Here is a 25,890-nt window from a genome sequence, read left to right on the forward strand (position 1 = left end):
CTCCCTGTTGGTGGTCTTTTTACATGATTACTATTGGTATTATTTTCTGCTTATTTTTTATTTGAGTGTTTATTATTTCTGTTTTAAAACATCTGAAATATTTTTCTTCTTTTGGTTTTATAATGTTTTATATAATTTCTGAATGTTTATAATTCTAAAACCCATAATCCCCCCATACTTGGATATTTGCTTCTGTTTGGAGCCATATGATTGTAGTGGTAGTACTCTTAATTACTGTATTTGCTGTAAACATTTCTGGGTGAAGAGCAAGAAAAATGTCTTTAGTATTTGTACTTATTTGTAGATACAGACAAAATGGTCTTTATGTTTTACAACCAAACCAGAATTTTCAAGGAGTAATTTTAATCCCGCAGTTTAAATATTTATTTATTTACAGAATGAGAGATTTACTAGTGGTTTTAATCTTTGTTATTTTTGGATTATTTTTCAGGTTTATTTTACATGAACTTTACTTCAAAACCCCATTAAATTAAGAATGCCAAATTTAGATTTGGCTTCTGAATGTGAATACCACATAGAAAAAAATACTATGACAATACTTAAATAATATCTACTATTGATAACATTGCCTCAGATATTTTTGAAAATCTTTTTTAAATACATGAGAGAGGGAAAGAAATTTATAATTCTACCAGATAATACAGATTCTTGGATTTAGCAGGAATTAATGGTTTCTGATGGTAGTTCATGCTTATGTTTATTTATCTGTATTTGTAGCCAGAAAAATAATGCAATATTTCCAGTTTGACCTGATGATTTTTGTGGAATTAGCATAGAGTAACTTACAGTACTTGTAATTATCAAGTTATATTTTGTTTAAGTAATGGAAAGTTGCTGTCTCATTAAATTTTTTAATACATAAATTCAACAGTTTTGATCACTTTTAATGCTCAAATGTTGCTCACATATTTCTCATTTTTACAGAACAGGGAGGAGATTGCATAGTTTAATGGACTTTAGTTCATTTTTGTAAGGCATCATAATAATTTTATGTTCTACATCTTTCTGCATTTCTAATTTCAGGAGTTGTTTGTTCATGTAACTTAATATTTTTATTTTATTAAAATTCTTTTTACATGTCTTTCCTTTAAAGTCACTATGACTCTTAAAATGTAAAATGTTTTCAAAGCTTTGATACTCAGTTTTCAAAAATTATTGAATGAATGAACAAATGGTTTTGTTTCTGATGCACCTACCATCTACCTATAAATGTCATTTAAAAAGAATTTTTTTAATATTTATTTATTTTGAGAGAGAGACAGCATGAGCGGGGTAGGGATGGAGAGAGAGGCACATTTGTTGCCAAAAAATTGAAGAATAAATGTCATATTCATGCGTTAGAATTAAATTCAGCTTATCACCAAGGCAGATTTACTTGTGGTCAGTAATCTTTTCTGTTTGAGGGCCAGTTTCCACATTAATGAAAAGATTATAGTTGCATTTATTTTCAGTTGTTTATGAAAGTTCAGTACTGTTTGGGTTAGCAAATTCTGTTTTCAGTATGATTAAATATTCTTTTATTATATCCATCTCTGAGTAGACTCTTTGGCTGAAATCTCAGAAATTAAGTTAACACCTACTATAACTATGTGTGATATGGTTGTAATGGTGCACTTGAATGAATTTTGGTTTTGAACAAAAACACTTTCTGTTTATTTGGTTTATTTGGTCTTGTGTAAACTTTTTCTAAGGTACTTAATGGTAAAATACTGTTTCACTTTCTCTTAACATTACTATATTTTATAACAAAGGGTTTTATTTTAGCTGCAAATGAGAACGTTTTTTCCAAACAGAACTCCTTGAGCCACTCTGAAATAATGTGATTTGTGGTTCACTTATTTACTTTTTTGGCAACAACTGTGCTAAGAATTTAAATTTTGTATGAAAAATATTCACCCCAGCCACACTAGATATTTATTGCCTGTTTTTTCTTTTCTTTTCTTTTCTTTTCCTTTTCTTTTCTTTTCTTTTCTTTTCTTTTCTTTTCTTTTCTTTTCTTTTCTTTTCTTTTCTTTTCTTTTCTTTTCTTTTCTTTTCTTTCATTTCCGAGGCTATCATTGAGAACTCATAACCAACCAGGAAAACCAGTTGACTGATTCTCCTCTATCTGTCAAATCTTGTCTTATGAATAGAGCAGCATGAAATTACAGTGAACAGAAATGGGTCTAGGCAGACTCTCCCTGGGCCTCTTCTTTCTCATCTATAAAATGAAAGCAGTGTTGAAATTTGATTACAGATAATTTGGAATCTAGTGGATGGTTATTTGGTCTGGATGCTTCTGGTTGTTTATAACTGACGTAGAGTGAGATATTATATTATGATTAAAGCAGTTAAGTCCTACAAATAAGTGAAAGCATTTTAGCTTTAAAAAAATTGTTTTTAATGTTTTATTTATTTTTGAGAGAGAAAGAGAGTGTGAGTGGGGTAGGGACAGAGAGAGAGGGAGACACAGAATCTGAAGCAGGCTCCAGGCTCTGAGCTGTCAGCACAGCCCAACATGGGGCTTGAACCCATGGACCGTGAGATCATGACCTGAGCCAAAGTAGGACGTTTAACCAACTTAGCCACCCAGGCTCCCCAGCATTTTAACTTGTTAAATTTTCGCGTGATATTTTACAGCCAAAATAAAAACTTTACATAATGAGGACATAAAGGCTAACATACTAACAGCTTTAAAAAAAACCTAATCTATAAATTGTGATTTATAGTAGAGTTAGTAACTATTGCTTACTTCATACCAGGGGTTAAGTCATGACATAAATCTGGACATGATACACCTTATTTGATACATTTTTTGAAGTAAAATTTCTTTAAGATTTTCATAGAAATTGTTTTTACATTGATAACTTTTTTGATTATGTTAATAACTACAAATAATACACATAACTTATTTTTAGGGCAAAGATAATAATTGTGGTTTAAACATTAAGAATTGGTATTCTTAATATTTGCAATGAAAAGCATTCTATTCTGACTTACATTTCAATGCTGAGACATTTTCATTTTTCTGGTAGTTGTAGTAACAACATGATGTTGTAAACATCATGTTTCAACTAGGGTACCAAATTATAATTCCTTTTGGATATGTGTTTCCAAATTTAATGTTGGTTAAAAATGTTATACATTGAGGTAGGATAGAGAGTGAGTGGTTAACACATAGATGTAGCCAATAGCACAAACTATATATGTCTTCTAACTTTTATTTTCATACATTACTGACTGTGCAGTTGATTTTGTTTGGTTTCGTAAAAGGTATAAATATTTGGTAAGGTATATGGGACCATGTCCTGTTGGAGATTTCAGTGTTTGGTTATGAGAGACGAAAAGATCATTTTGGGGGACTGCGACTTTAGAAATTTGGCTTTGAAATTTTCCTGTATAATTATACTAGGAATTTTCAAACAACATAGCAACAATTTACAGTACTTTTCCACATGGTGGTTGTTAAACAATAATTGGAAGATGTAGAAGACGTATTTTGCATGAACCAGGCATTTAGTTAACATTCCTTAAACTGAACAACTCTCTACTTGATCTCTAAGTGGTGTTCTCATAATTCACAAAAGAAAAAAAAAAACATACTAACTATTCTTAGGCCAAAAAAGCAAGAGAGCTGATCTTTAAAATAAGTTTGCTTATAACTTTTACAAAAGTTACCAGGTAGAAAGTATATATATTTTTACAGTTGAAAATGTTATAAGCTGTATAGTTTAATATTAATAGTTTAATAGTAGTTAGTTTTCCTAACCAATCTTATAAATTCTGAGGTGCAAAGGTAGCGGATTCATTCACGCTTTTGCTCTTTTTGCCCTGTCAACATAGGCGTATCAATTTTGGGAAGAATGATGGCCCTGACACAAACAGGGAACCCATTTCTGTGACTTGCAAATACCTTCCCTTCTCCAGTAGAACAGGATACAAGAGACCAGCTTGATTTACGTGCTAGGTGTATCTCATATTCATCTTAACTGAGTTTATTTTATTTATTAGGTAAAACTAGTGTTTACTGCATCGAGATAATGTGTAGCCATCTTATTTGGGCTATTCACTTTGCAATTGTAAACTTGATAGCAGGTTTCTTAAATATCTGTGTGTTGTTGTTGTTGTTGTTTATTTTTTTTAAAGAGATATCCCAAAGTTGCAGATGGCTGGCTCATCTCCAAATACCTCTTCAAGGTACTCTATGCTGGTGATGTCTCCCGCCACTGAGCTGCGCGGGAGCATGGAATTGACTTACTGGGGAGGGCTGTATCAGTTAAGTGATCTTTTTTAGTACATTGCATGGGTTTTGCAAAGCTTTATTTTTTTGTTTTGGTTAATCCAGAGAGCACAAATATGCTTATGCTAATTTTTAAATTAATATCTTGATGTAAACCCACTCAATATAATTATTTACTTTCCTTCCTTTCTCAGTGACCCCCTCCACATTTCTCTATGTTCCATGGTTTTAATGACTTTTATTAATTACATCTATCAGTGTAATTTACATTTTATTATAACTCTTAATGATATGATAATTATTAGTTATTTCCTCGTTTTTGTAACTGCTGTGTAATAATATTTGTATTACATGCTAACTGGGGGCTTAGGGAAGCTGTGTGATTTTAACAGTCACTCAATGAAACATACATGGGCAGTATCAATAACTTCTTTGCCATTCTTGAACCATTAGTGGGAATATATTTCTTAGTTTCCTTTCTCCCAGGTAGAATGCATGCTTTTATTCACTTATTCAAAACTTTTTGAGTTCCTGCTGTCTGCAAAAACACTGCTGGGCTCTGTACTTATGACCTAGCCTTTTGTTATATTTTTTAATTAGAAAAGAAATATATAGTCATTCTTTCTAAGGATTATAATTAAGACAAAAGATAGAAAGTAGAAAACAAATGTCTTCTTATTAACCCTCATTTCCACAAGTAATCATTTTAAACAGTTTCGTTTGTTTCATGTTCTCTACATATAGCCTTAATCACTACTGAAACAAATTATGCTTGATTTCTTTGGGGCTGCACGTTGATGTACTCTCTCTTTATGGATTTCAGCCTTCAGTATTCTAATTCAATCTGCCAGTAGTCTAAGCCTTATGTTAAAACACTGGTAGAAGGAAAAAACAAAACCTTTGTACTCTACTCAGAAAGATGGTAAAATTACTGGGATAAAAAGCTTATTAAGTCAAATTCAATTTTTGGATTTTTGGTGAACCTGGTCATCTTAAATTTTGTGGAAGGTTAAGAATGGACTCAGTTTTACAGTATAGATACATATTATTGGTATTTGTGGTAAACTCCTTACCACTGAATAAGACATTGTCAGTAACAAAGAATAATAATCATATTTTGTAAACTATGATTCATAGTTGCTAAGTGACTTACTTGAGATGCCCTGTAAGTAACATACAGCATTAGCAATATAAGTACAACTGAGTATCCAATCTAGATTTACTCTTCTTAAGATTCAACTTAATATGTAATTAAAGTATTTTTAAAGTGTTTAAATTTGATTCCTCTTTTTAGAATATATGACCTTTTACCTAGAAAATTAATTATCATTGCCATTATTTCACTTTCAGAGCTGAGTGATCTAATAAATATGAACCTCAAATAATAATATACTTTTTTTTAAAGGAAAAGATTCTTTTTGCAGAAATGGGAATTTTCTCTGTTTAGCAAAACTATAATAGAAAATATTAAACTGAGTTTTATAAATTAGCAAGAAATTGAGGATTGCTGTTACAAAATTTAAAGTGAAAAGTTAAAGTTGTATATCTAAATACTAATATATTGGCAACAATCAGTCTACAAGTGACTATTTTCCTTTAAGTGTCTGAAAACTTTCAGAGTGGTCAATTAAAATTTGATGGGACTGTATTTTATTGCTTGTCTAGTTGAATGACAGTTCCAAGGTGGTAGTCTTTGATATTGTCATTGATGTGATGTATTGTAACACTAACAAGACTTAAATTTGTGGGACCAGTTTTTCATTTGCTCTTTACATAGATAAGCACTAATACAAAGGCTGGAGAAAGGAAGTCACTTAACAGATTCATTTATATTTTGTATTATCAAAAGATAATGTGTAATTAGCCACTACTTAGTAGAGAACCACTTTAGAAAATTTAGTCCTTGTTCTCAGAAGGTCTCATTCTGGATGTGAACTAAGATATAAGCAAAACACAAATATATTGCATGATATGAACAGACATCTAACTTAAGTAATACAGAAGAGTAATTTTATTTTATTTTTAAAATTTTTTAGAAGAGTAACTTTAGAATAACATTGGACCCGAGAGATCACAGGCCATTGTTAGGTGCTGAAAATAATGCTGTTTGGTGGGAAGGATACCACATAGTTGGTTAGTAGCACATTATCTTTTAGTCTAGCTAACTTTTCACTCTTTCTTTCTTTCTTTGCCTTAAAATGATGGAATGCTGATAAGTTTGGGAAAGTTTGTTAACTTTGTCATTGCTAAAAGTTAACTTCTAGGAAAACATAACTGAAAGCATATTATACACTTATCAAGGGCTTTAAAAATAATTGTTAGTGACAGTGTATTTCTTCTCCAGAATAAAATTTCTTCAAGATATAAACTAGTTGTTTTCTTGAAGTGTGATTTGCTTTTATGGTTATTTTTAAGGAAATGAAAGTATTTGAGGAGTGATTGTTTATTCAATAGTTATTTTTGAAGGCGTGATCAATCCACTTGTAGCTTTGTTTTTGATTTTTCTGTTGAATAGTGATTACAGACTAATACTCTCAGTACATCTTTTGCAATTAATCTGTGTTTAAAAGTTGTCTTCAAATAATAATATTTCAAGTGACCAGTTGAACACTTCCATTATTTTCAATTAAATGTAACCTTTTAATAGATGCAGAATTTAACTATTTAAATAAAATTCTAGGATATACAATTTACACGAGAGTTTGTTTGGAGGCTCTAACAAGGGAATGCACCTTCTCTTATTCAAAACAGATTCTTTTGAATGTGAAAAATTCAGTGTCTTGAATTCAGAACTTGACTTTGGACATGATGCACACGGAAGAGGAAGGAAGGCAGAATCAAGCCAAGTTATCCTTACATCTAGTTTGCGGAGTAGATAAAAGTATTGTGGCGATAACTACAGGTTATTTTTTTAAGGCCCTGCAAATCATGATGATATGTCATTCTGTTAATTGTTTAGTCTCTTGGTTTGTAATCTGGGAAATCTTGCCATGGTCTCTTGGGTGAGAGTCTTATAGATAACACATCTTACCCATACCTGGAGTCCCACAGATTTAGTGCCCATTCCTTCTGTTTAACCTTAGCCTAGATTTTGCTTTTTGATATCTTGGTTTCCTCTCCTCCAAAATGGGGCTTTGTTCTATTGTTTTGGGATTTTTTGACAGCTTTATTTTAAAACGTCTTAAGTTATTTTCTTTAGCCATGTCAAACTCATGAGAAGATTTAAAATAAAGTTGACAGAGAAAGCTTGTAATATTCCCTTTCTTTAATATCTCCTCATTTTGGAAGTCTGGCAACCATACCTCTCATCTTAAATTATGGAATGATCCTACTTAGTAGAAGCCAAAGAAAATTAATTGAGAATAGAGACATATTGGGGAGGTGAATATAAAATGGTTGATATGTGAAAAGGCTGAATTAGGGAGCAAATTTTAAGGACTTTCCTAGATTCTGAGCAAGTAATGGGAAAAATTTAATTTTGCATCTCATTCCCACTTCGTTGACACTACAGGGGAGCTTGGGTTCTTTAACTATTTGTATGATAATAACAGTAACTGTAGTAATAATTGTTAACATCTGTACCAGGCTGTCTACTAATTGCCTCACACAGATTATCTCATTGAATCCATGATAACAGTGTTATCATGTAGGTACTACCATTATTGTTAACTTATAGATGAAACCCAATTTACAGAGTGAAGTTAACTTATTAACTAGAAAGTGATCTAATTCAGATCCCTCCCGACTCAAAAGCATATATTCTTAACCAGTAGGCATCTTACCTCCTCTCCAAATGGCTAACAAATTGATGTTGTCCCAAAGACAAAGTATATTGAGATACTGTACCAGGAATTTTTTTTTAACCCACAGAACAGAGGGGGCAAAGGAAAGTGGTAGGGAGAGATTAGAGAGGAAGACAGGAAATTTTAAGTATTCCTATAGATTTCTGTTTGTAGGTAGTAAGCTTTGATTTTTAAGGAGATATTGAGTTATAGAAATAGTTATGTAAAGATTTGTAGATGCTTTTGTATTTTTATTTATATAGATAAAGGTGTGTTTGTCCAGAATGTTTGACATTTGTAATCTAGCATGCAGATGTCTTCTCAGATTGTCTGTGAACTGTCACTATAAAAAGATATGCAGAATTTTAAAAATTGAATTTTTATATGCAATTAAGATGATCTCTTTTGTGTTGATTCACCAGTTGATTTGTTTAACAAATATTTTCTGAATGCCTACTGTGAACCAAGCATGTGTCAGATGTTAGAGATTGATTTAAAGACAGATAAGACAGTCCTTGCCTTACTGATTTTACCCCCTAATATGTAAGATAATCAAGTAAACATTTATAAGGATAAATAAGCACAGAGTGCTGTGTCAGCACATAGGAAGGTGTTGATCCACTGTAGAGATCATATATCGGGTGCAAGAAGAAAAGAACTTTAAAATGTCCAGAATAATGAATACAAGTTTCCTATCATGATATGTACAATTTCTATTGGTTAATTAACCGTAAGTAAATTATTAGAAATAGCAAGGTGATCTTTTTAAAAAATACCTATGCCTGGGCCTGCCCTTAAAGGTTTTGATTATTTACCTTGGGGTGGAGCCCATGCATGTATATTTTTTAAAAAGCAGCCCAGTTACTGTTTCGAGCTCCTGTGGTTGGAAACCACTGAAGTATCATTTGAGACAGTTCTCCTAAGACAGTGCTTGCCGACAAGAACGCTTTTGATGTTGCTAGAGAGAAACTATTACTGGGGAAAGGAAGATTTGAGATAGATAGATAGATAGATAGATAGATAGATAGATAGATAGATAGATGCACAGATTTAAGATGCTTCTACATTAAGATTAAACAACTTCCTTAGGTAAGACTAATCATTCCAGAAAAACTAAAGAAAGTATTAAGATGTCTCTTACATTCTGCTTAAAAATGCTCAGAATACAAAATGGCTCCCACAGATCCACCACTGAAGAGTCCCACATAGAAATAGTAATACTAATGGGAGATAACACAAAAGAACATTTGTTTGTGAACAGACCCATAATTACCCAAATCTGAAAAAAATTATAATGGTAAATGCCTGAATGAATTTTGATGGTTTGCCAACTAGAAGAGAGCAGATGAATGACAGAGGGAAACTTGATGGCTTTTTAGATGGGAACGATTGGGCAGATAATGAATGATCAGTGAATGCAGGATTCTAATTCATCATGTTACTTAGAGGGTAGACCACACATTGTTTTATTTCTTTGAAGTTTCCTTGTGAAGAGGAGGAAAGGGGTTGTGTTATTATTTTTTCTGTTTCTCTACGTAGAGAAAGGTTTAGAATGCAACCGGTGACATGTGAATTAATGGTTAACTAGAACCATAAGGAGGGTTTTCTGGGTGCTATCTACCAGGTGGTTAGTCTCTAGTCCCTTTTTCTTTGATTTGTTTGGTTTTATTGTTGAGAAAACTATGATCCAAATCCATTAAATAAATTGCCTAAAGTAGCACAACTAATTAAAAGTAGAGCAGGACTAGATTTAAGGCTTTTGGCCAATGAGATCATTACCCTTTTCACTATAGTACATATGCTGTCTTTATTTTTTAGAATTTTATTCTTGCATTTTGAATTTTCTAGTCTAGTTTTCTTTTATTTTGTATTACAATTTGTCTTCTGAAGGTCAAGTAACCTGGTTTGGTTATGAAAGTCCTCGTAGCTTCTGGGACTATATCAGAGTGGCTTGCCGGAAGGTTTCACAGAATTGTATCTGCAGCATTGAAAATATGGAAAATGTCAGTTCCTCTAGAGCTAAGGTAAGAAATAAATAATAATATGCAATGTATATAATCTAATCCTAAACAGTTTTGACCCAAATAGAAAATTCTGAGCTCTTTGCTATGTAATTTTTTTTTCTTTGTTGGGATTAAGCACTTGACAAAGTTTAACATCTTTTGTAGGCTTGTTTCCATTTCTTTTAATTGCATGTAGTTATTTTAGAATGCTGTTGAGTCTTCACTGTGGCCTTAGGAATAGCAAAAGGATTTGTAGCTAGTCAGTATGAATTATTTTTTTTTTTTGAGAAGCACAATAAAATATTTCCTATTCTGTGAGGTTTGTACATTTCTTGAATTACCTAACCCAGTGGCCCTCAGTGTCCTGAAGAACCCTGGAGGTCCATAATGTCAAAACTATTTTCATATAGTACCAGGGTGTTATTTGGTTTTTGCGCTATGTTGGCACTTGCACTGCTGATACAGAAGCTATGGTGGCAGAATTAGTTCTTTAGTATGAATTAGGGCAGTGGCATTAAACTGTACTAGTAATCATTGTGTTCTTCCTACTGCATTCAGTCTTAAAAACAAAACAAAACAAAAAAAGCCTGTTTCACATGAGAATATCCACGATGGTGCAGTAAGCATTATTAATTTTATTAAAATTCAGCCATTGAATGCCTGTCTTTTTAATATCCTGAGTAATAAAATGGAAAGTACACATAAAGCTTTATAGCATATTAAAATATGATGGTTGTTTCAAGGAAAAGTATTCATGTAGCCATTCGAATTTGTGAGCTGAATTAGACACTTGTGTCATGTAATACTATTTTTACTTAAACGCATAGAAAGTATAGTTTTTTAGATTTAGGCATTTGGTAGAATTTTCTTGAATAAAAATGAACAAAGTAAGCCTTATAATTCAAGGGAAACAGCTGACAGCATTTGTTGCCAATGGTAAAATCAAAACTTTGAAGTAAAAATTAGAATCTTGAAAAACTTGTATTTACCATCTTAAGACCAACAATTTCCTTGAACTTAGACTTTTCTGATAACAATGATGTTGAAATTAGAAATGCATTTTTTAACTTGTTTAATGAGATGTGTTAGCATTTGGTAAACCTGCAAACCTCATACTTTCCAAATGATCATTGCATGGAATTAAAAAATCATGCATGGGTAAAAGATCCATTTTATCCAGTGGGTTTAATGTAATACAGTATGAAGAGTTCATTGATACGGTTATAGATTCCATGTTGCTGTTAGCCTTTAAGGAATTCTCAGTTATTGAATTTTAATGTAGAATCAAAGGAGAATGTCCACAATTATCTAAAAAGGCTATAAAAGGTGTCCTTTTGCAACTGTGTATCTAGTGAGGCTAGATTATATTGCCTTCATATGCTTCAGCCAAAACAACACCTTAGATTGAATGCAGCAGCAGATACCTAGTTCACGTTTATTAAGCCATACATTAAAAAGATTTGAGGGGAGCCTGGGTTTCTCAGTCAGTTGGACGACCAACTTTGGCTCAGGTCATGATCTCGCAGTTCCTGAGTTCAAGGACCACATCGGGCTCTGTGCATGATCTTGTGGTCGGTGAGTTTGAGACCCACATCAGGCTCTGTGCTGACAGCTCGGAGCCTAGAGCCTGCTTTGGATTCTCTATCCCCCTCTCTCTCTGCCCCTCTCCCACTTGTGCTGTCTCTCTCTTCCTCAAAAATAAATAAACATTAAAAAAAATTTAAAAAAAAAGATTTGAAAAAATATAAAACAGACCTACTTTCCTCACTAATATTTTTGTTTAGGAAAAGAGAGTTATTTTTAATAAAAGATGTTATTTACATTAACATTTAATGGGTGTATATGTATATAATCTAATTTTAGAATTTTATATATTTTTTATCTAATATTTTAGAAGTTTTCAGTTTTAACTTGTAATACAGTAAATAGCAATAGATATAATCTATATAAAAGCACTTTGGAGTCCTCAATATTTTTAAGATTATAATAGGTCTGAGTTGCTGATATAACCTATATCAGCTTTAGTTTAGGAGTTTTGTTTTTTTTTTACTGGATCATCATACTAGCTTTCCTTACTATTTTTGACACTTAAGAGTTACAGCATCAAACCCGGGTAGAAAATAAAGATTGAAAACAGATACATACAATTGTAAGATCAAGACATAATTCAGTTCAATTCATTATTTCATAGTTACAAACTTATAAATTACAAGTCTCTTTAATAAATGAAAATAGTATAGCAATCATATTTCAGAAGTATAGTTTCCAAGTTTATTGTTCCTGCATCTGTTTTTATTTAGCGTATTTTTTCTTCTGGAAAATTATTAGTTAGCAAAATTGATAAAGATATATTAAAGTTAAACATTTTGTAATACATAAACTGAATGTTTTTTTAAAATGAGATTTATAATATTTAAGTGACATAATTAGAAAGATAGTTAAATATTTTTAAATTATACTATATAAGTATTTTTGGATAAAGTTGATAGCTGTGATTTTTGGCGCCTTTTGAAAACTAGGGCTGTAGATTGCATTTTGTGAAACCACTGCTGCCTCCTTCACTGCCGCCAGTCTGAGCAATGGTTAACTTTCTGTTTCATTGTCTTTGAACTTTATTAGTTTGAATCAGTTTTCTTCCCTGTGTCACACATTTTTTAAGCCAATAAATGTCTTCATTTTTAAGTCAATTATAGCTAGATTATTGAAAATGTTTTTTCTTATAGATGTTTAAAACTTGTTTTTTATTTTAATGGCTTTCTTCTTAGCTATAATATTGTGTTAGTAGTCCCTTTAGCCTCTGTTTTCTCAAACTATTGAATTTATGCATTTATTTACATTTGAATTATCTGATTGACTACAGGTTTAGAAAATGTACAATCTGAATTCTCCTTTGCATCTTAGTTGAGTTTATATCAGGTTTCCTTTCATGTTTTCTTTATGGTTTAAGAATCATATTGGGGGCTCCTGGGTGGCTCAGTTGGTTGAACATCTGACTCTTGGTTTTGGCTCAGGCCATGATCCCAGGGCTGTGGGATCAAGCCCTGTGTGGGACTCTGTGGTGAGCTTTGAGCCTTCTTAAGATTCTCTCTGTCTTGCCCTCTGGCCCTCTCTCCTGCTTGCACTTGCTTGCTCTCCAGAAAAAAAAATTTTTTTTAATATTTTTAAAATTAAAAAAAATCTTTTCTTCTGTAGGTTAAGATTAAAAGGCAAGATGTAATTTGAATGAATGAAGTGTATAAAAATAGTGTCCCAGGTGTTATGTAAACTTTATTTTCTTATTTTCAAATTAAAAGTAGGAGCAATTGATAATAAGTGTATTCTAAACCCCTTCAGTATAGGAGAGAATATATTTATAGAACTAGCGTATACCAAAATACAAAAGGTAATTGTGAAGTTAACACACATTAGATATGTAGCATTTGGACTTGGGTGTAACACATAAATGCAAAATCCAGCTGACTACCTCTCTTAATGAGACTCTTGGGAATAGGCCCTGCACAGCAAGGTGCTGCCCATCAGAGAGAGTTAATATTTATTCTGTAAAAAACCAGTGTTGAATATCCCTGCATAATAATCAGGTTCCAAAATCTGGCATTTATATCTTTGTTTGCTCAGGCCTCAAATAGATTCCATTTACTGGGGAAAGAAAGATCAGTGATTTGCCTGGTTATGCTGGGGAAAGTCTACAAGCAAATATTACTTCTGTCTTTATTCATTGTGGTGGGAAGAACAAAGTATTTAATCTACTTATTAAATCACACGTGCTAATGCCAACTGTCAGGATTGAAGGATTAAGCAAATGCCTTAGATGGCTGGTTTATTGAGACTTTGAGCTGCTTTCAGGAGTAACTACTAGCCTATACAGCACTCACATCCAGTTTTGACATTTGTGAAAACTTATCAGAACCACAGCATCAAATTTACCTGCTAAACAATGTGCAACTCAGTACACCTGGGACCAAGCAGATCTTCATTTTTGAATTCTATATAAGAAGCAGAATAACTTTGATTACACTTTTAGGGTTATGTGGATGACATACTAAGCACTGGAAGACAAGATACCTTACAGAACAATGACTAATTCAGTATGGAAACTTTCTTTAACTTTAGTTGCATTGATTTTAATCAGGATTGTCTGTGTCCTACAACTACTGTACAACTCAGATTCACATCGTAGAAACTTGCCACCATGGGAGATCTGATACTTGGTCACTCTGAGCTGAGATCTGTGAAATGCTGACAGTCCCTTTCTTTGCTCAGTCTTTGTCCAGCTGAACCTATTTGCCAGGGCTTAAAGAAAGCCTAACAGTGGAATACAGTATTTGAATTAAACATCATTTCTGTAATCTTTACATCTCAGGTGTATCAGCAGCTCTTCTTTCTACAATACGCAGAGGTTCTGGGAATGGGATTTCTGTATATGGGATTTCTTATTTAAGTTTCAGACTAGAATTAGCACGCTTAGAAAACTAACTTCATCGCAAAGGGCATTTATTTTACTCTATTCTGAACACACCCATCTTTCCCATCTGCTGTTGGACTGATTACTTATCAGCATAATAGGTGATTTCTGACAGAAATTCCCTAAATGGATCCTTAGTTACCACAGTTACTGATCTTACATGTATTTCCATTGGATTTTCTTAGTATTCCAACTGATTTCAAGCTCAAGAAATTATTTTCCTCCTTCTGTTTTTGTTGTTGTGTGAGGCAACAGCAATTCCAGCATATGAGCTCTGTACTGTTCTTGAGTTCTTCTTGCCTTCCTGCCTATCTTATGTAGTTTTCTTTTTCTTTGTTTTTAATGGTTATTTTTTTTTAAGTTTATTTTGAGAGAGAAAGAGAGCAAGCGTGGGGGAGGGGAAGAGAGAGAGGGAGAGAGAATCTCAAGCAGGTTCTACACTGTCAGCGCACAGCCCAAGGCAGGGCTCAAACTCATGAACCATGAGATCATGACCTGAGCCAAAATGAACAGTCAGATGCTCACCTGACTAAGGCATCCAGGTGCCCCTCTTTTTCTTTGTTTTTAAGAACAGTTCTTGTTTGTGGCTAAGTTAAGCTTTCCTGGTTTGTGGTTGCTTACTCTGTACATTTCTTTGGTTCTTGAGTTTAACATATTGGACCAATTTCTAATATGCTGGCCATACCAGCCATTCATATATTCATGCATTCTTTCATCTGATACATTTTTGAGCACCTATACTATGTCAGAACTGTGAATGCAGTCCTTAACACATTTCTAGGACAGAAATCCCCAATCCTTCCTGGTCTTTTTTGGTCTCATCCTCTTGTATACGTTTTCCTTTATTCAGAAGCTGACTTTATCACTGCTCTTTCTTAGAGGTAGGTTAGCCAAATTTTCTACCGAAAGAGGTAGGGACAGTGGGGCTATTATTCACAGATACACTAGAGTTATCAAATACTAGAACTTTACAGTAAGATAGATTTGTGAAGACATGATTTTTATAATCATTTTCTATTACTAACAAGTCTGTCTCCTCTTGTCCCTTAAACCACCGCTTGACATTTCCTATTCCTAATTCTTTATTTTGATGGCTGCAAACCTGGAAGAATGGCAGACATACTTGGGGAGCTTTAAAAATAAAAAAACGGTTTCCTAGGCAGAAACCAGAAATACTCTGATTCTGCCCATTTGTTTTACATTCTTTCCATTTTAAATACTAAGTTCATATGAATCTTTATGAAAGACCATTTTCCTCACATCATTCCTTTTCCCCACTTGTCACTGGTACCTCTAATGCCTACTGGCAATGAGCAAGTTACTTATCTACTTTAGTTTTATCCATTTATTCAACAAGTATATATTGACTGTCTACTGTGTGCTAGAAACTGTTAATAAATATTGAGGATACAGTGGCATTGGTGAAAAGATGGCAGAGAACAAATGTTGTGTAATGTTTCAGTAATTATAACAAATCAGTGTATATATAATATAATCTCAGGGGCCTTAAAAAAATGAAACAGGTTAAGTTAGAAAGTGATCAGAGTGGTGGAAGAAAGGACACTCTTTTAGATAGGTTGGATAGGGAAGGCTTGTGTGGTGCAACAACATTTGAGCCAGGATGTGAATTACAGAAAGAAATGTGCTGTTCAAATGGTAAGCAGAGGAAGCAGAGTATGTTAAGAGTTTAGATATTACTCTGAATGCAATGGGGAGCTACTTGAGGGTTTCTTTCTTTTAATTTTTTTAAATAATAGAGTATTGTTATGTAGTTTGCATTTCAAAAAGATCAACTGAGTGCAGTATGGAGAATGCACATGGAGGGAGAGAGTCATAGTAGAAGGATATAACTGAAGTAAAAAAAAAAAAAGATCCTGGAGGTGAGAAATGAACCAGTTTCTGCTTCTGGTGATGACAGAGTAGCTTGTATCAGAGCATCCCTTCTGCCAACAACTGTAGAGTTTGGATAAAATACACAAAACAATAAATTTAAGACATAAGAGAACAGACAAGGCATGAGGACTTAAGTGGCCACAATACTAGAGAGAAGGATCGTACATGAGGTGTGAGCCCTACTTTCATCTTGGCTGTTAGCCTAAGGACATTTGTCTGTTCACATCATTGATACAGAGTCAATCAGAGAGTGCTGGGAATTCTTTTAGTTTCTCTAGGCTAGAGAAACAGAAGGTGGAACTTGGACCTGCCACTGAAACCAGGACTTTATTGAGATAGCTGCAGACAGATGTGTCTGAAGTTATACATGCAGTTTTCCTGTGAGGTGTTTGCCAACTTTTAGCTACTTGAAGCATAGAGCAAAAGTCTCATAAACCAGGCTGAAAGTTGCAGGTAGGAAGCTAAAAAAGCTGATTATAAAGATTTCACAGTTTTGGTCTGGAGATAAAGAGGTTAGAGTTTAAGGTCAAACAAGTTGGAGGGGCCTTGTAAAATACTGTAGACTTTTATTTGTGACCCCAGAAAGATTCCACCTTGGGAGTAAGAGATATTCAGACAAAGACCAGCCCAAAAAAGTCCTACAATTGGTGCCCTTAAACAGTGAAAAGTGATGTTTAAGTACACTCCCTTCCTACCTGAGCAAAAATAAATCTACTCCAGAGAAAGGTAGCGTTAGTGCAGCTACAAACTTTTATATACAGTGTCCAGTATTCAATCAAAAACCGCTCACTATGCATATCAGGAAACAATATCTAATGACCAAAACTAAGAAATAAAAAAAGGTAATTGAAACAGATCTATTGGAGATGCAGATAGTAGACTTTTAAGTAATCGTAGTAGAAAATATTAATAAGGATTAGTAGTACCAGAGAACTGAAGTATGTAAGAATGTATAAATATTCATTCAAAATATTCATTTAAACCAAACACATACAGAACTTATCCAAAAATTGATCATATGCTGAGTTATAATTCATTTCATTGAATTTCAGATTGAAATCATCTCAAATGTGTTCTCTGATCAAGGTGGAATTAACCTATAATTAATAACAAAAATATAACTAGAAAATGCTTATGTGAGTAAAAATTGAGAAGGACTTCTAAATAAGTCACGGATGAAAGAAGTTAAAATTAAAATGGAAAAATAAATGGAAAGTAGTGATAATGAAAATATAACATGTAAAATTTGTGCTTAGAGAAAAAAAGACTTAGGTAGGCTCATGTATTAAAAAAAATAAAGGCTGAAAGTCATTGATGAAGGTTTTCATCTCAAGAAGCTATTTAAGAAAAGTAATACATCCAAAAAGAAGGAAAGAAATAAAGGGAAAAAAATCAATTAAATTGAAAAAATATATACAATAGAAAAAGCTCAACAAAACTAAAAGGTGGTGGTTTTAAAAAGATTAATACAATTGGTAAGCTTCTAACAAGACTATTCATACAGAGAAAAAGATTATAAATTACCAGTATCAGAAATAGGCCAACCAACCCCATAGGCTGTATAGGCATTAAAAATCCTAAAAGGATATTATGAATAATTCATACCTATAAATTTTATTTTTTTAAGGTTTATTTATTTATTCCAAGGTGGGGAGAGGCAGAGAGGGAGGGAGAGAATCCCAAGTAGGCTCTGCACTGTCTGCACAGAAACTGACGCAGGGCTCAAGCTCACAAACCACAAGATCTTGACCTGACCTGAAATCAAGAGTAGCACACTTAACCAAGTCACCATACCTAGGAATTTTAAAATTTAGATGAAATGGACAAATTCTTTGAAAAAAATTATAAAACTAACTTAAAAAGGAAGAAAACATCTGAATATTTTGGTACCCACTAAAGAAGTAGAATCTATAAAGTCTTTCCCTTGCAAGCCCAATTTTTAGTTGAGTTATTCTTATAGATTTGTAAGAATTATTTGTATTTTATAAATGAGAGCTTTTTGTCATATGTATATAATGCAGATATCTTTGCCTACTCTGTAATTTGTTTTTTTACTCTCTTAAATGATTATAGGTTATCCCCTGAAACAGGAGGGAAGGTAGAGTATATAGACCGTATAGATTTTAGTTCAGTTAGGTTGGTTGGTTTGGTGGTGAGATGTTTCCTGTCTTCTCAATGTGTCTGTTTTTTGTTTCCTCATAAAGTAGGGCTAGTATTGTAACTCACACAATTCTTGAGAAGATTAAGTATTTTAATGTATATAAATATCTTAATGTATCTTAAGCCAGAGCTAAGCATATATTAATTAAGCCAAGCTGTAAGGCTTTCCCACTTTATGGCCCCAACAACTTTTATAAGTCTATTTATCTCCTGTTCTAGTAAAAGTTCTTTTGTTGAAAGAAAAGAAACTTAAAATTAGCACAGTGTATTATCACAATATAATAGAGAATTCCACAAACATACAAGGACAGGAAATTAGGTGCAGGCCAGTTTTGCATGAATTGAAATTAATAAATCAGGAAGCAGGGCTTTCCCCACATTTCTTATCTAGCAATAGCACAGTCTCCTGTGTCTAACTTTCTCTGGCGAGCAACTCTCCCACCTTCTGCTCTGGTGAAATCATAGCCTTTTGATTCAAACCACCACTACCAGTCTCTGTGTCTTTCAAAGGAAATTTCAGGAGAGAAACTTGAGACTGCTGACCAATGGCTTGCTTCTTCCTTCCTTTTGTTCTGATCAACCACTGCTATTTGTAGGTTCCCCAAGGCTTACTCAGCAGGAAAAATGGACTGAGCCCTGGGCAAACTAAAAGGGGTTTTGAGTTTGATGAACAAATTGACTGCCCTGCTAATCACATTCATATCGTTCCTTTTTTTCACAATACTGCTGCTTCTAGTTTGTCAGGTTTTACCACTGTCTAGATTGACTCCTTTTTGATTTTTCCTATCCAGAGGTTTGGTGAATTCACTAGAGGTATAGACATTTCTAAAGAATGTTGTGTGTGTTTTTTGTTTTTTGTTTTTTTCTGGGCACCTGGGTGGCTCAGTTGGTTAAGCATCAGACTCCATTTTGGCTCAGGTCATGATCTCAGGGTTCGTGAGTGAGTTCAGATCATATGGTTTGTGAGTTGGGCCCTGTGTCAGGCCTCTGTGTTGACAGTATGGAGCCTTCTTGGATTCTGTGTCCCTCCCCAGCTTGCTCATCCTCCCTCCCTCCCTCCCTCCCTCCCTCCCTCCCTCTCTCTCTCTCTCTCTCTCTCTCTCTCTCTCTGTCTCTCAAAAATAAGTAAGTAAACTTTTTTAAAAATGCTTTTTTTCTCCATACCAGGTGATTGACCATCATGTATAATGATTAGCGTCACCTTTATTCTCAACTGCCATTGCATTGTTTTGATTTTCTATCTCATTAATCTTCATAGATTTTCTGGAGATTGGTGGGAGAGCTGCGTGAAAATGAAAGCAATCGAATTAAAAAATTCTCATTACAAATGTGACCTCTTATATTCTTTAATTTTAAACAGAGTCCAGGAGAAATGCTTTGGATTATTAAAAAAAACAAAAACAAAAACAAAACTGGCTAGTCTCAACTATTGAATGATATTACCCCTTTCAAAAGTAAAATTAAATTATTCACGTTTAGTCAGAATTGTCTGCTTATGTGATTTTCTACTAGAATATATGGTTTTGTGTAACTTTACTGTGAGTTTGTTTTTTCCAGTTAAAATATTTGGTAATAGTTTTAGAATGTTACGGGTGCAAACTCAGTAACTCATGATTTGGATGCATGGTACGTAATGAAATTTGGTTCAATATTAGTTATCTAAAACCTCCCTCTGGAAGGATAGGTGGGAAGTTTTCTTAAGTGGTGTGGCAATGGTCATTTAAAAAAAAAAAAGAATGGACTCTGCTCTTCATGTTTTATAAGGGGACTCATTTTAATTAGCATGTTAATTTGGGCATTGAAGTAGAGTAACATAAAGTCTCTGACCCGAGTAACTCAATATTAATAGTTACCTCCCTACAGCTAATAGAAAATTAGTATGACATACAGTACCCTATATATTTAGAGAAACAAATGACAAAAAAACAAACTTTATATAATCAAAACCTACCTGTTCTTATCTACTTAAATATTTTTTAGTCTTTATCAAATGTATATTTTGACTGAATTGTTATTTACATATTAAAATGCTTATATTTTTGATGACAGTGGACAAAATATTTTTTTAACCTGTAATTTTTTTTCACATTTGATTCTTTCTTCTTCCTTTTAGGGTAGAGCCTGGATTAGAGTAGCACTCATGGAAAAACATTTATCTGAATACATCTCTACAGCTCTGAGAGACTTCAAAACAACCAGGTTTAAAAGTCTTTTTGATTTTCAAATATATATTTAAAAGAATCACCTAAAGATTAGAAGTAAGATTCATTCCTTTTTTAAGTCCTTAGCTATTTTATTTCCTCTTTTTTTGTACTGCTCAGGTAAATCCACTATCTTCTCAGGAAAGAAGATCTTTCTTGGGTTTATCTTTTCAGGCTTTACATTATACCTAGAGTATCTTTCTGAATCATTTCTATTTCTCACACTTTTAATAGTTGAAGTTCATTCTCTCCACAGGCTTTTCCCTGACCAATTTGAAGAAAAATCCCACCATCAGATTCCTATAGCATTCTTTCTCTTTCTATATTACATTTATTTTATTTCTTTCATTTAATTCATACATATAACTAGTGATTGCTCAGTTGTCTTTTTAAGGCAGGCTAGACTAGTGTTGTTTTTCTTAGGTTGTATACATGTAAGAGATGACATACTGTGCCATGTGACTTTACTTTTTTACAATGATAGAAGAAAAGGTTCATATTAGGACAACAGGTGTTCCTATAAAACTCTGGTCTGCTAATCTCTATGCTTATAACTGTTGTTAAAAAAATGATTTTCTGCATTTCAAAAGTATTTGTAAATGAAAATATTCAGTACCTTAAACATGTACTATTCAATACAGTGGCCACTAACCACATGCCACCATGTAAATTACTGTCAGTTAAGAGTAAATAAAATTACCAAATCGCTTCTTCAGTTGCCATGTCACATTTCAGGTGTTGAGTAGGCATGTGCAGCTAATGACTACCAAACTGGACAGCACATATGTAGAACATTCTATTGGACCACACTGCCTAAATTACCATACATATTACTACCTCATAAATCATATTTCTGAAAGAGAAGAAAAGAGTGACAACTAGAAACCAGTTTTGATAGAGCAATTAGGGCCATATATAAAGAACTCATATATCTGGAATCTTAATTTCCATGTCCTGTTGCAATATTTGGCATTTTGGATTTTGAGAAAATCTGGGCATTTATTATGATACATTTTTGCTTTGTTTTTTTCCCACTTTACTTAGGTATAATTGACATATTTTGAAGTTTAAGGTGTACAACATGTTGATTGGATACACTTATTAGTATCAAATGATTACTGTCATATCACTAACACTTCCATCGTGTCACATAATTGTTTGATATATACTTACTGAATTCTTTTATTGCAGTATGATTCCTTTTATTGCAGTGTGATGAACTCTTAGATGTTTGAGATGAACTTTGTGAAATGAAAATTTTGTTACTTCTATTTATTATTTCTAGTAAATAAGTTTAATTATGGAAGATACTAAATATTGAGGATACTAAGGTTTTGAAGATAAAAGTAGTATAAGAATCTCATAGATCAAACCTATAAATCCTAAGTCAATGAAATCAAAATGAAGTTTACACAATAAACATCTCCTGTGCATTTGCAAAGTTGCATTAAAGTTATGCTAGTCTTCTGAATAGAAATTAAAGCATTGATAAACTAAGTTGTTAGTCTTGTTTCTTAGACAAATGAGTGGAGTAGAAATAGTTCTTGAATAGATTATTTTTAGACTGAGTAGTTCAAATATTTAAAGGGAAATGCTTTTTGGCTTGTTCTTAGGTGTTAGCTGTCTTTTTTGATAAAAAGGAAATGATTCAGCTCTAAAAAAGTCCATGAAGTAAAAATACTCTTGTAAAAATATATAAGCACACATTATTGAAACAGAAACATGGCTTAGTAAATGTTTCTACACATATGCAAGCAAATATATGTTTATATAATATACGCACCCATAGTATTTAAGTGCTAATACAATGGCTCTAATTTCCAGAAAAGGAAGGAGGGTGTTATTTCAGAATTCTCATCTTAGAAGTTAAAAAATGCAGTTGCAAAAAGTCTTCCTTTTTAAAAGCAAAACAAAACTATGCTATTTTTTTTTTTTACTGAAGTGAAACCAAAGAAACTTCTTAATTATAAATAAATTTGATTGTGAACCTCTGGCTGAAACATACCTATTTGGAAGATTAGGTTTGTGAAATGCAAGCAAACTATTGGAAAGAATAGTTATACCTTACCTTTTGTCTGGATGCTCCCTGACATAAGTGCTTGTAGAACAATGAGAAATGATCTCTGGTCCTTTAGGAATCTTGAGAGTATCTGAATCAAGTGTTCTTTTCTTGTTCTACTCTTCACAGATAAAGAGTAATGACGTCCTTTAAAATGGTGATGCAAGTGTTTACCCCAGGACAGAAGGAGGAGCTACATGAGCTAAGATAGGCCAGCTTGAGAATAATAATCTGTGAAAATCCAAGGATAAGATTGGGTGAGGAAGTAGGGGAACAGAAATATAGTAAATTATCTTGTAGGAGCACATCACATGGCTCTGTAGTGTTAGAGAAATACAAATGATTTTTTTTTTTTTTGCTAAGATGGAGGATGTCTTAGTGAGCAGTTGGAAACAACCCTTGCAGGGTTTCTGGTTTAGGGATTGAGGGGTTACTGGGAAATAGCCAGAGTTGGGAGGTTAGAGAGTTGAGATTAGAATTCAAGTTTAAAAAAAAAAAAAAGGTGGGCAATTGTTTTTGTAGGTTACTGGGAAGACTGAGAAATAGAGAAGTAAAGTAGAAACTGAATTAATTTGTTCCAAGTTTTAATTTCTCCCTACCCACAGACTGAAAAATAGTTAGAAAAGTTAAGCTAAAAAACACAAATGTGATACTTGAAACAAGATTGAAACCATTCTGGTAAGAATTTGAAGTAACAAATATAGAAAATATGAAGTAGAGATAAAATTAGTTTTGTAGAGACCTGTTTGTTACTTTACAATTGTACCGCAGTACTTAATTTATGACAAAAGTTGTACTCAGAAGAAATAATACTTTTTTTATACTATAGTAGGTATAAGAGAAGGAAGGAGTGAAGTATGAAACAAAACTTCAAAAATTAACTGAGCTGTCACAAAGTGAAAAAGGAGTTGATAAATACTTTTCCCACTTACAGAAAAGTAGATAGAATAGTGAAAAATTACCATATCTTTCAAGAGCTAAGAAAGACTTAGAATCTGAATCTGTTTAAATTATAAAATACAATAATTAAATATTTTATAAATATATACTTAAAATATATTAAATATTAAATTTTTTAAAATAGTTTATTTCCTAAAATATAAATAAAATACTTTTATATTATTAAGATGAAAAACATTAATAAAACTTGCTTGTGCACTGCTACCTTATTTCATATACAAAAATTACTGAAAATGGATCAGACTTCCATGAAAACTCTTGGAAGAAAACATAAATGTAAATCTTCCTGACCTTGGATTAGGAATAATTTCCCAGATATAATAGCAAATACACAAGCCACAAAAGAAAAAGTAGATACATTGGCATAATCAAACTTAAAACCTTTTTGCTTTGAAGAATATCATCAAGAAAGTGAAAAGATGATCTAAAGAATGGGAGGAAATTTTTGCAAAGTTAAATGTCTGATAAGGGACTTCTATCTAAAATATGTATAAAGTACTCTTACAACTTAGTAATAAAAACAAAAACAAAACATTTAAAAATGGGCAAAGAATCTGAATAGGCATTTTTCTAGAGAGGATGTACAAATGACCAATAAACACATGAAAGATGCTCAACATCAATAACAGGGAATTGCAAATCAAAAACACAATGAGATATTACTGCTCATCCACTAGGATGGCTAAAATCAAAAGAACAAATAATAACAAGTATTGGCAAGGAGCTGGAAAAATTGAAATCCTCATACATTGATAGAAGGAAATAAATCATGTAGCCCCTTTGAAAACCAGTCTGGAAGTTTCTCAAAAAGTTAAATATAGATTTACCACATGACCCAGCACATAACTCCTATATATATGGATACATATATGTATGTGTGTGTGTATCTATCTATAGATACATATATATCTACATATGCATATATGTGTATATGTATTTCCGAGAGAATTGAAAATATGTTCACAAAAAGCATATATACGGACGTTCATTGCAGCATTACTCATAATCAAAAAATGGTAACAACCCAAATGTCCTATCAACTGACAAATGAATAAACAAAATATATATTCCATACTGTGGATTGATATTCAGTCATAAAAAAGAAATGAAGTACTTCTTATGCCACTACTGGTACTTGCTTCTGTGCTCATTCAGTGTGGACCTGATACCTCCTTTGTGAAGTGGCAGAGGAGGATACTCTGAAATTCTCCATGGTCAATGAAAAGCCCAAGGAAGGAGTCAAGACTGAGAAAAATGATCATATTAATTTGAAGGTGTTGGGTCAGGATGCTTCTGTGGTGCAGTGTTAGGATTAAGAGGCGTAAGGGTGCCTGAGTGGTTCAGTCGGTTAAGCATCCGACTTTAGCTCAGGTCATGATCTCGAGGTGTATGGGTTTGAGCCCCGCGTCAGACTCTGTGCTGACAGCTCAGAGCCTGGAGCCCGCTTCAGATTCTGTATCTCCCTCTGTCTGCCCCTCTGCTGTTTGCACTCTGTCTCTCGCATAGTCTCAAAAATAAACAAACATTAAAAAGTAAAAAATAAAAAAAAGATTAAGAGGCATACAACACTTAGCAAACTAATGAAAGCCTTCTGTCAACCACAGGGTTTGTCTATAAGGCAGATCAGATTCCCATTTGAAAGACAGCCAGCCAGTGAAACAGACATACCCACACAGTTGGAAATAGAGGAGGAAGATAAAACTGATGTGTTCCAGCAGCAGACAGAAGGTGTCTACTAAAGAAGGAACCTGCCACTTTGTTCCAAAACTCTGTTCGTACAGATCAAGAATACATTCTGTGTTAAAAAACTCAATTTGGGGCGCCTGGGTGGCTCAGTCGGTTAAGTGTCCGACTTCAGCTCAGGTCATGATCTCGTGGTTCATGGGTTCGAGCCCCGCATCAGGCTCTGTGCTGACAGCTCAGAGCCTAGATCCTGCTTCGGATTCTGTGTCTCCCTTTCTCACTGCTCCCTCGCTCACACGCTGTCTCTCAAAAATGAGTAAACATTCAAAAAAAAAAAAGGAAAGGGGTGCCCGGGTGGCTCAGTGAGTTGAGCATCTGACTTCGGCTCAGGTCATGATTTCACAGTTCATGAATTCGAGCCCCGCATCAGGCTCTGTGCTGAAAGTT

The 25,890-nt window shown here is 33.3% G+C and overlaps 2 protein-coding genes across 5 annotated transcripts in view; one reads left to right on the plus strand and one right to left on the minus strand.

The window, feature by feature from the left end:
* ABCB1 (ATP binding cassette subfamily B member 1) overlaps nucleotides 1–22,916 on the minus strand; it is a 234,397-nt gene extending 211,481 nt beyond the window's left edge. The window contains exon 1 of the mRNA XM_043588756.1: nucleotides 22,810–22,916. The gene's annotated coding sequence lies outside the window, so the exon portion shown is untranslated. The remainder of the gene's footprint in view (nucleotides 1–22,809) is intronic.
* RUNDC3B (RUN domain containing 3B) overlaps nucleotides 1–25,890 on the plus strand; it is a 154,959-nt gene that overhangs the window by 47,347 nt on the left and 81,722 nt on the right. For 2 of the 4 annotated variants that reach the window (XM_043588759.1, XM_043588761.1), the window contains exons 3-5: nucleotides 4,147–4,197; nucleotides 9,913–10,046; nucleotides 20,654–20,739. In XM_043588759.1, the coding sequence (XP_043444694.1) occupies nucleotides 4,147–4,197; nucleotides 9,913–10,046; nucleotides 20,654–20,739 (271 nt within the window). The remainder of the gene's footprint in view (nucleotides 1–4,146; nucleotides 4,198–9,912; nucleotides 10,047–20,653; nucleotides 20,740–25,890) is intronic. The other 2 variants (XM_043588760.1, XM_043588762.1) reach the window with 1 other exon arrangement.

This window comes from Prionailurus bengalensis, chromosome A2 (assembly GCF_016509475.1).
Source record: "Prionailurus bengalensis isolate Pbe53 chromosome A2, Fcat_Pben_1.1_paternal_pri, whole genome shotgun sequence".
NCBI lineage: Eukaryota > Metazoa > Chordata > Mammalia > Carnivora > Felidae > Prionailurus > Prionailurus bengalensis.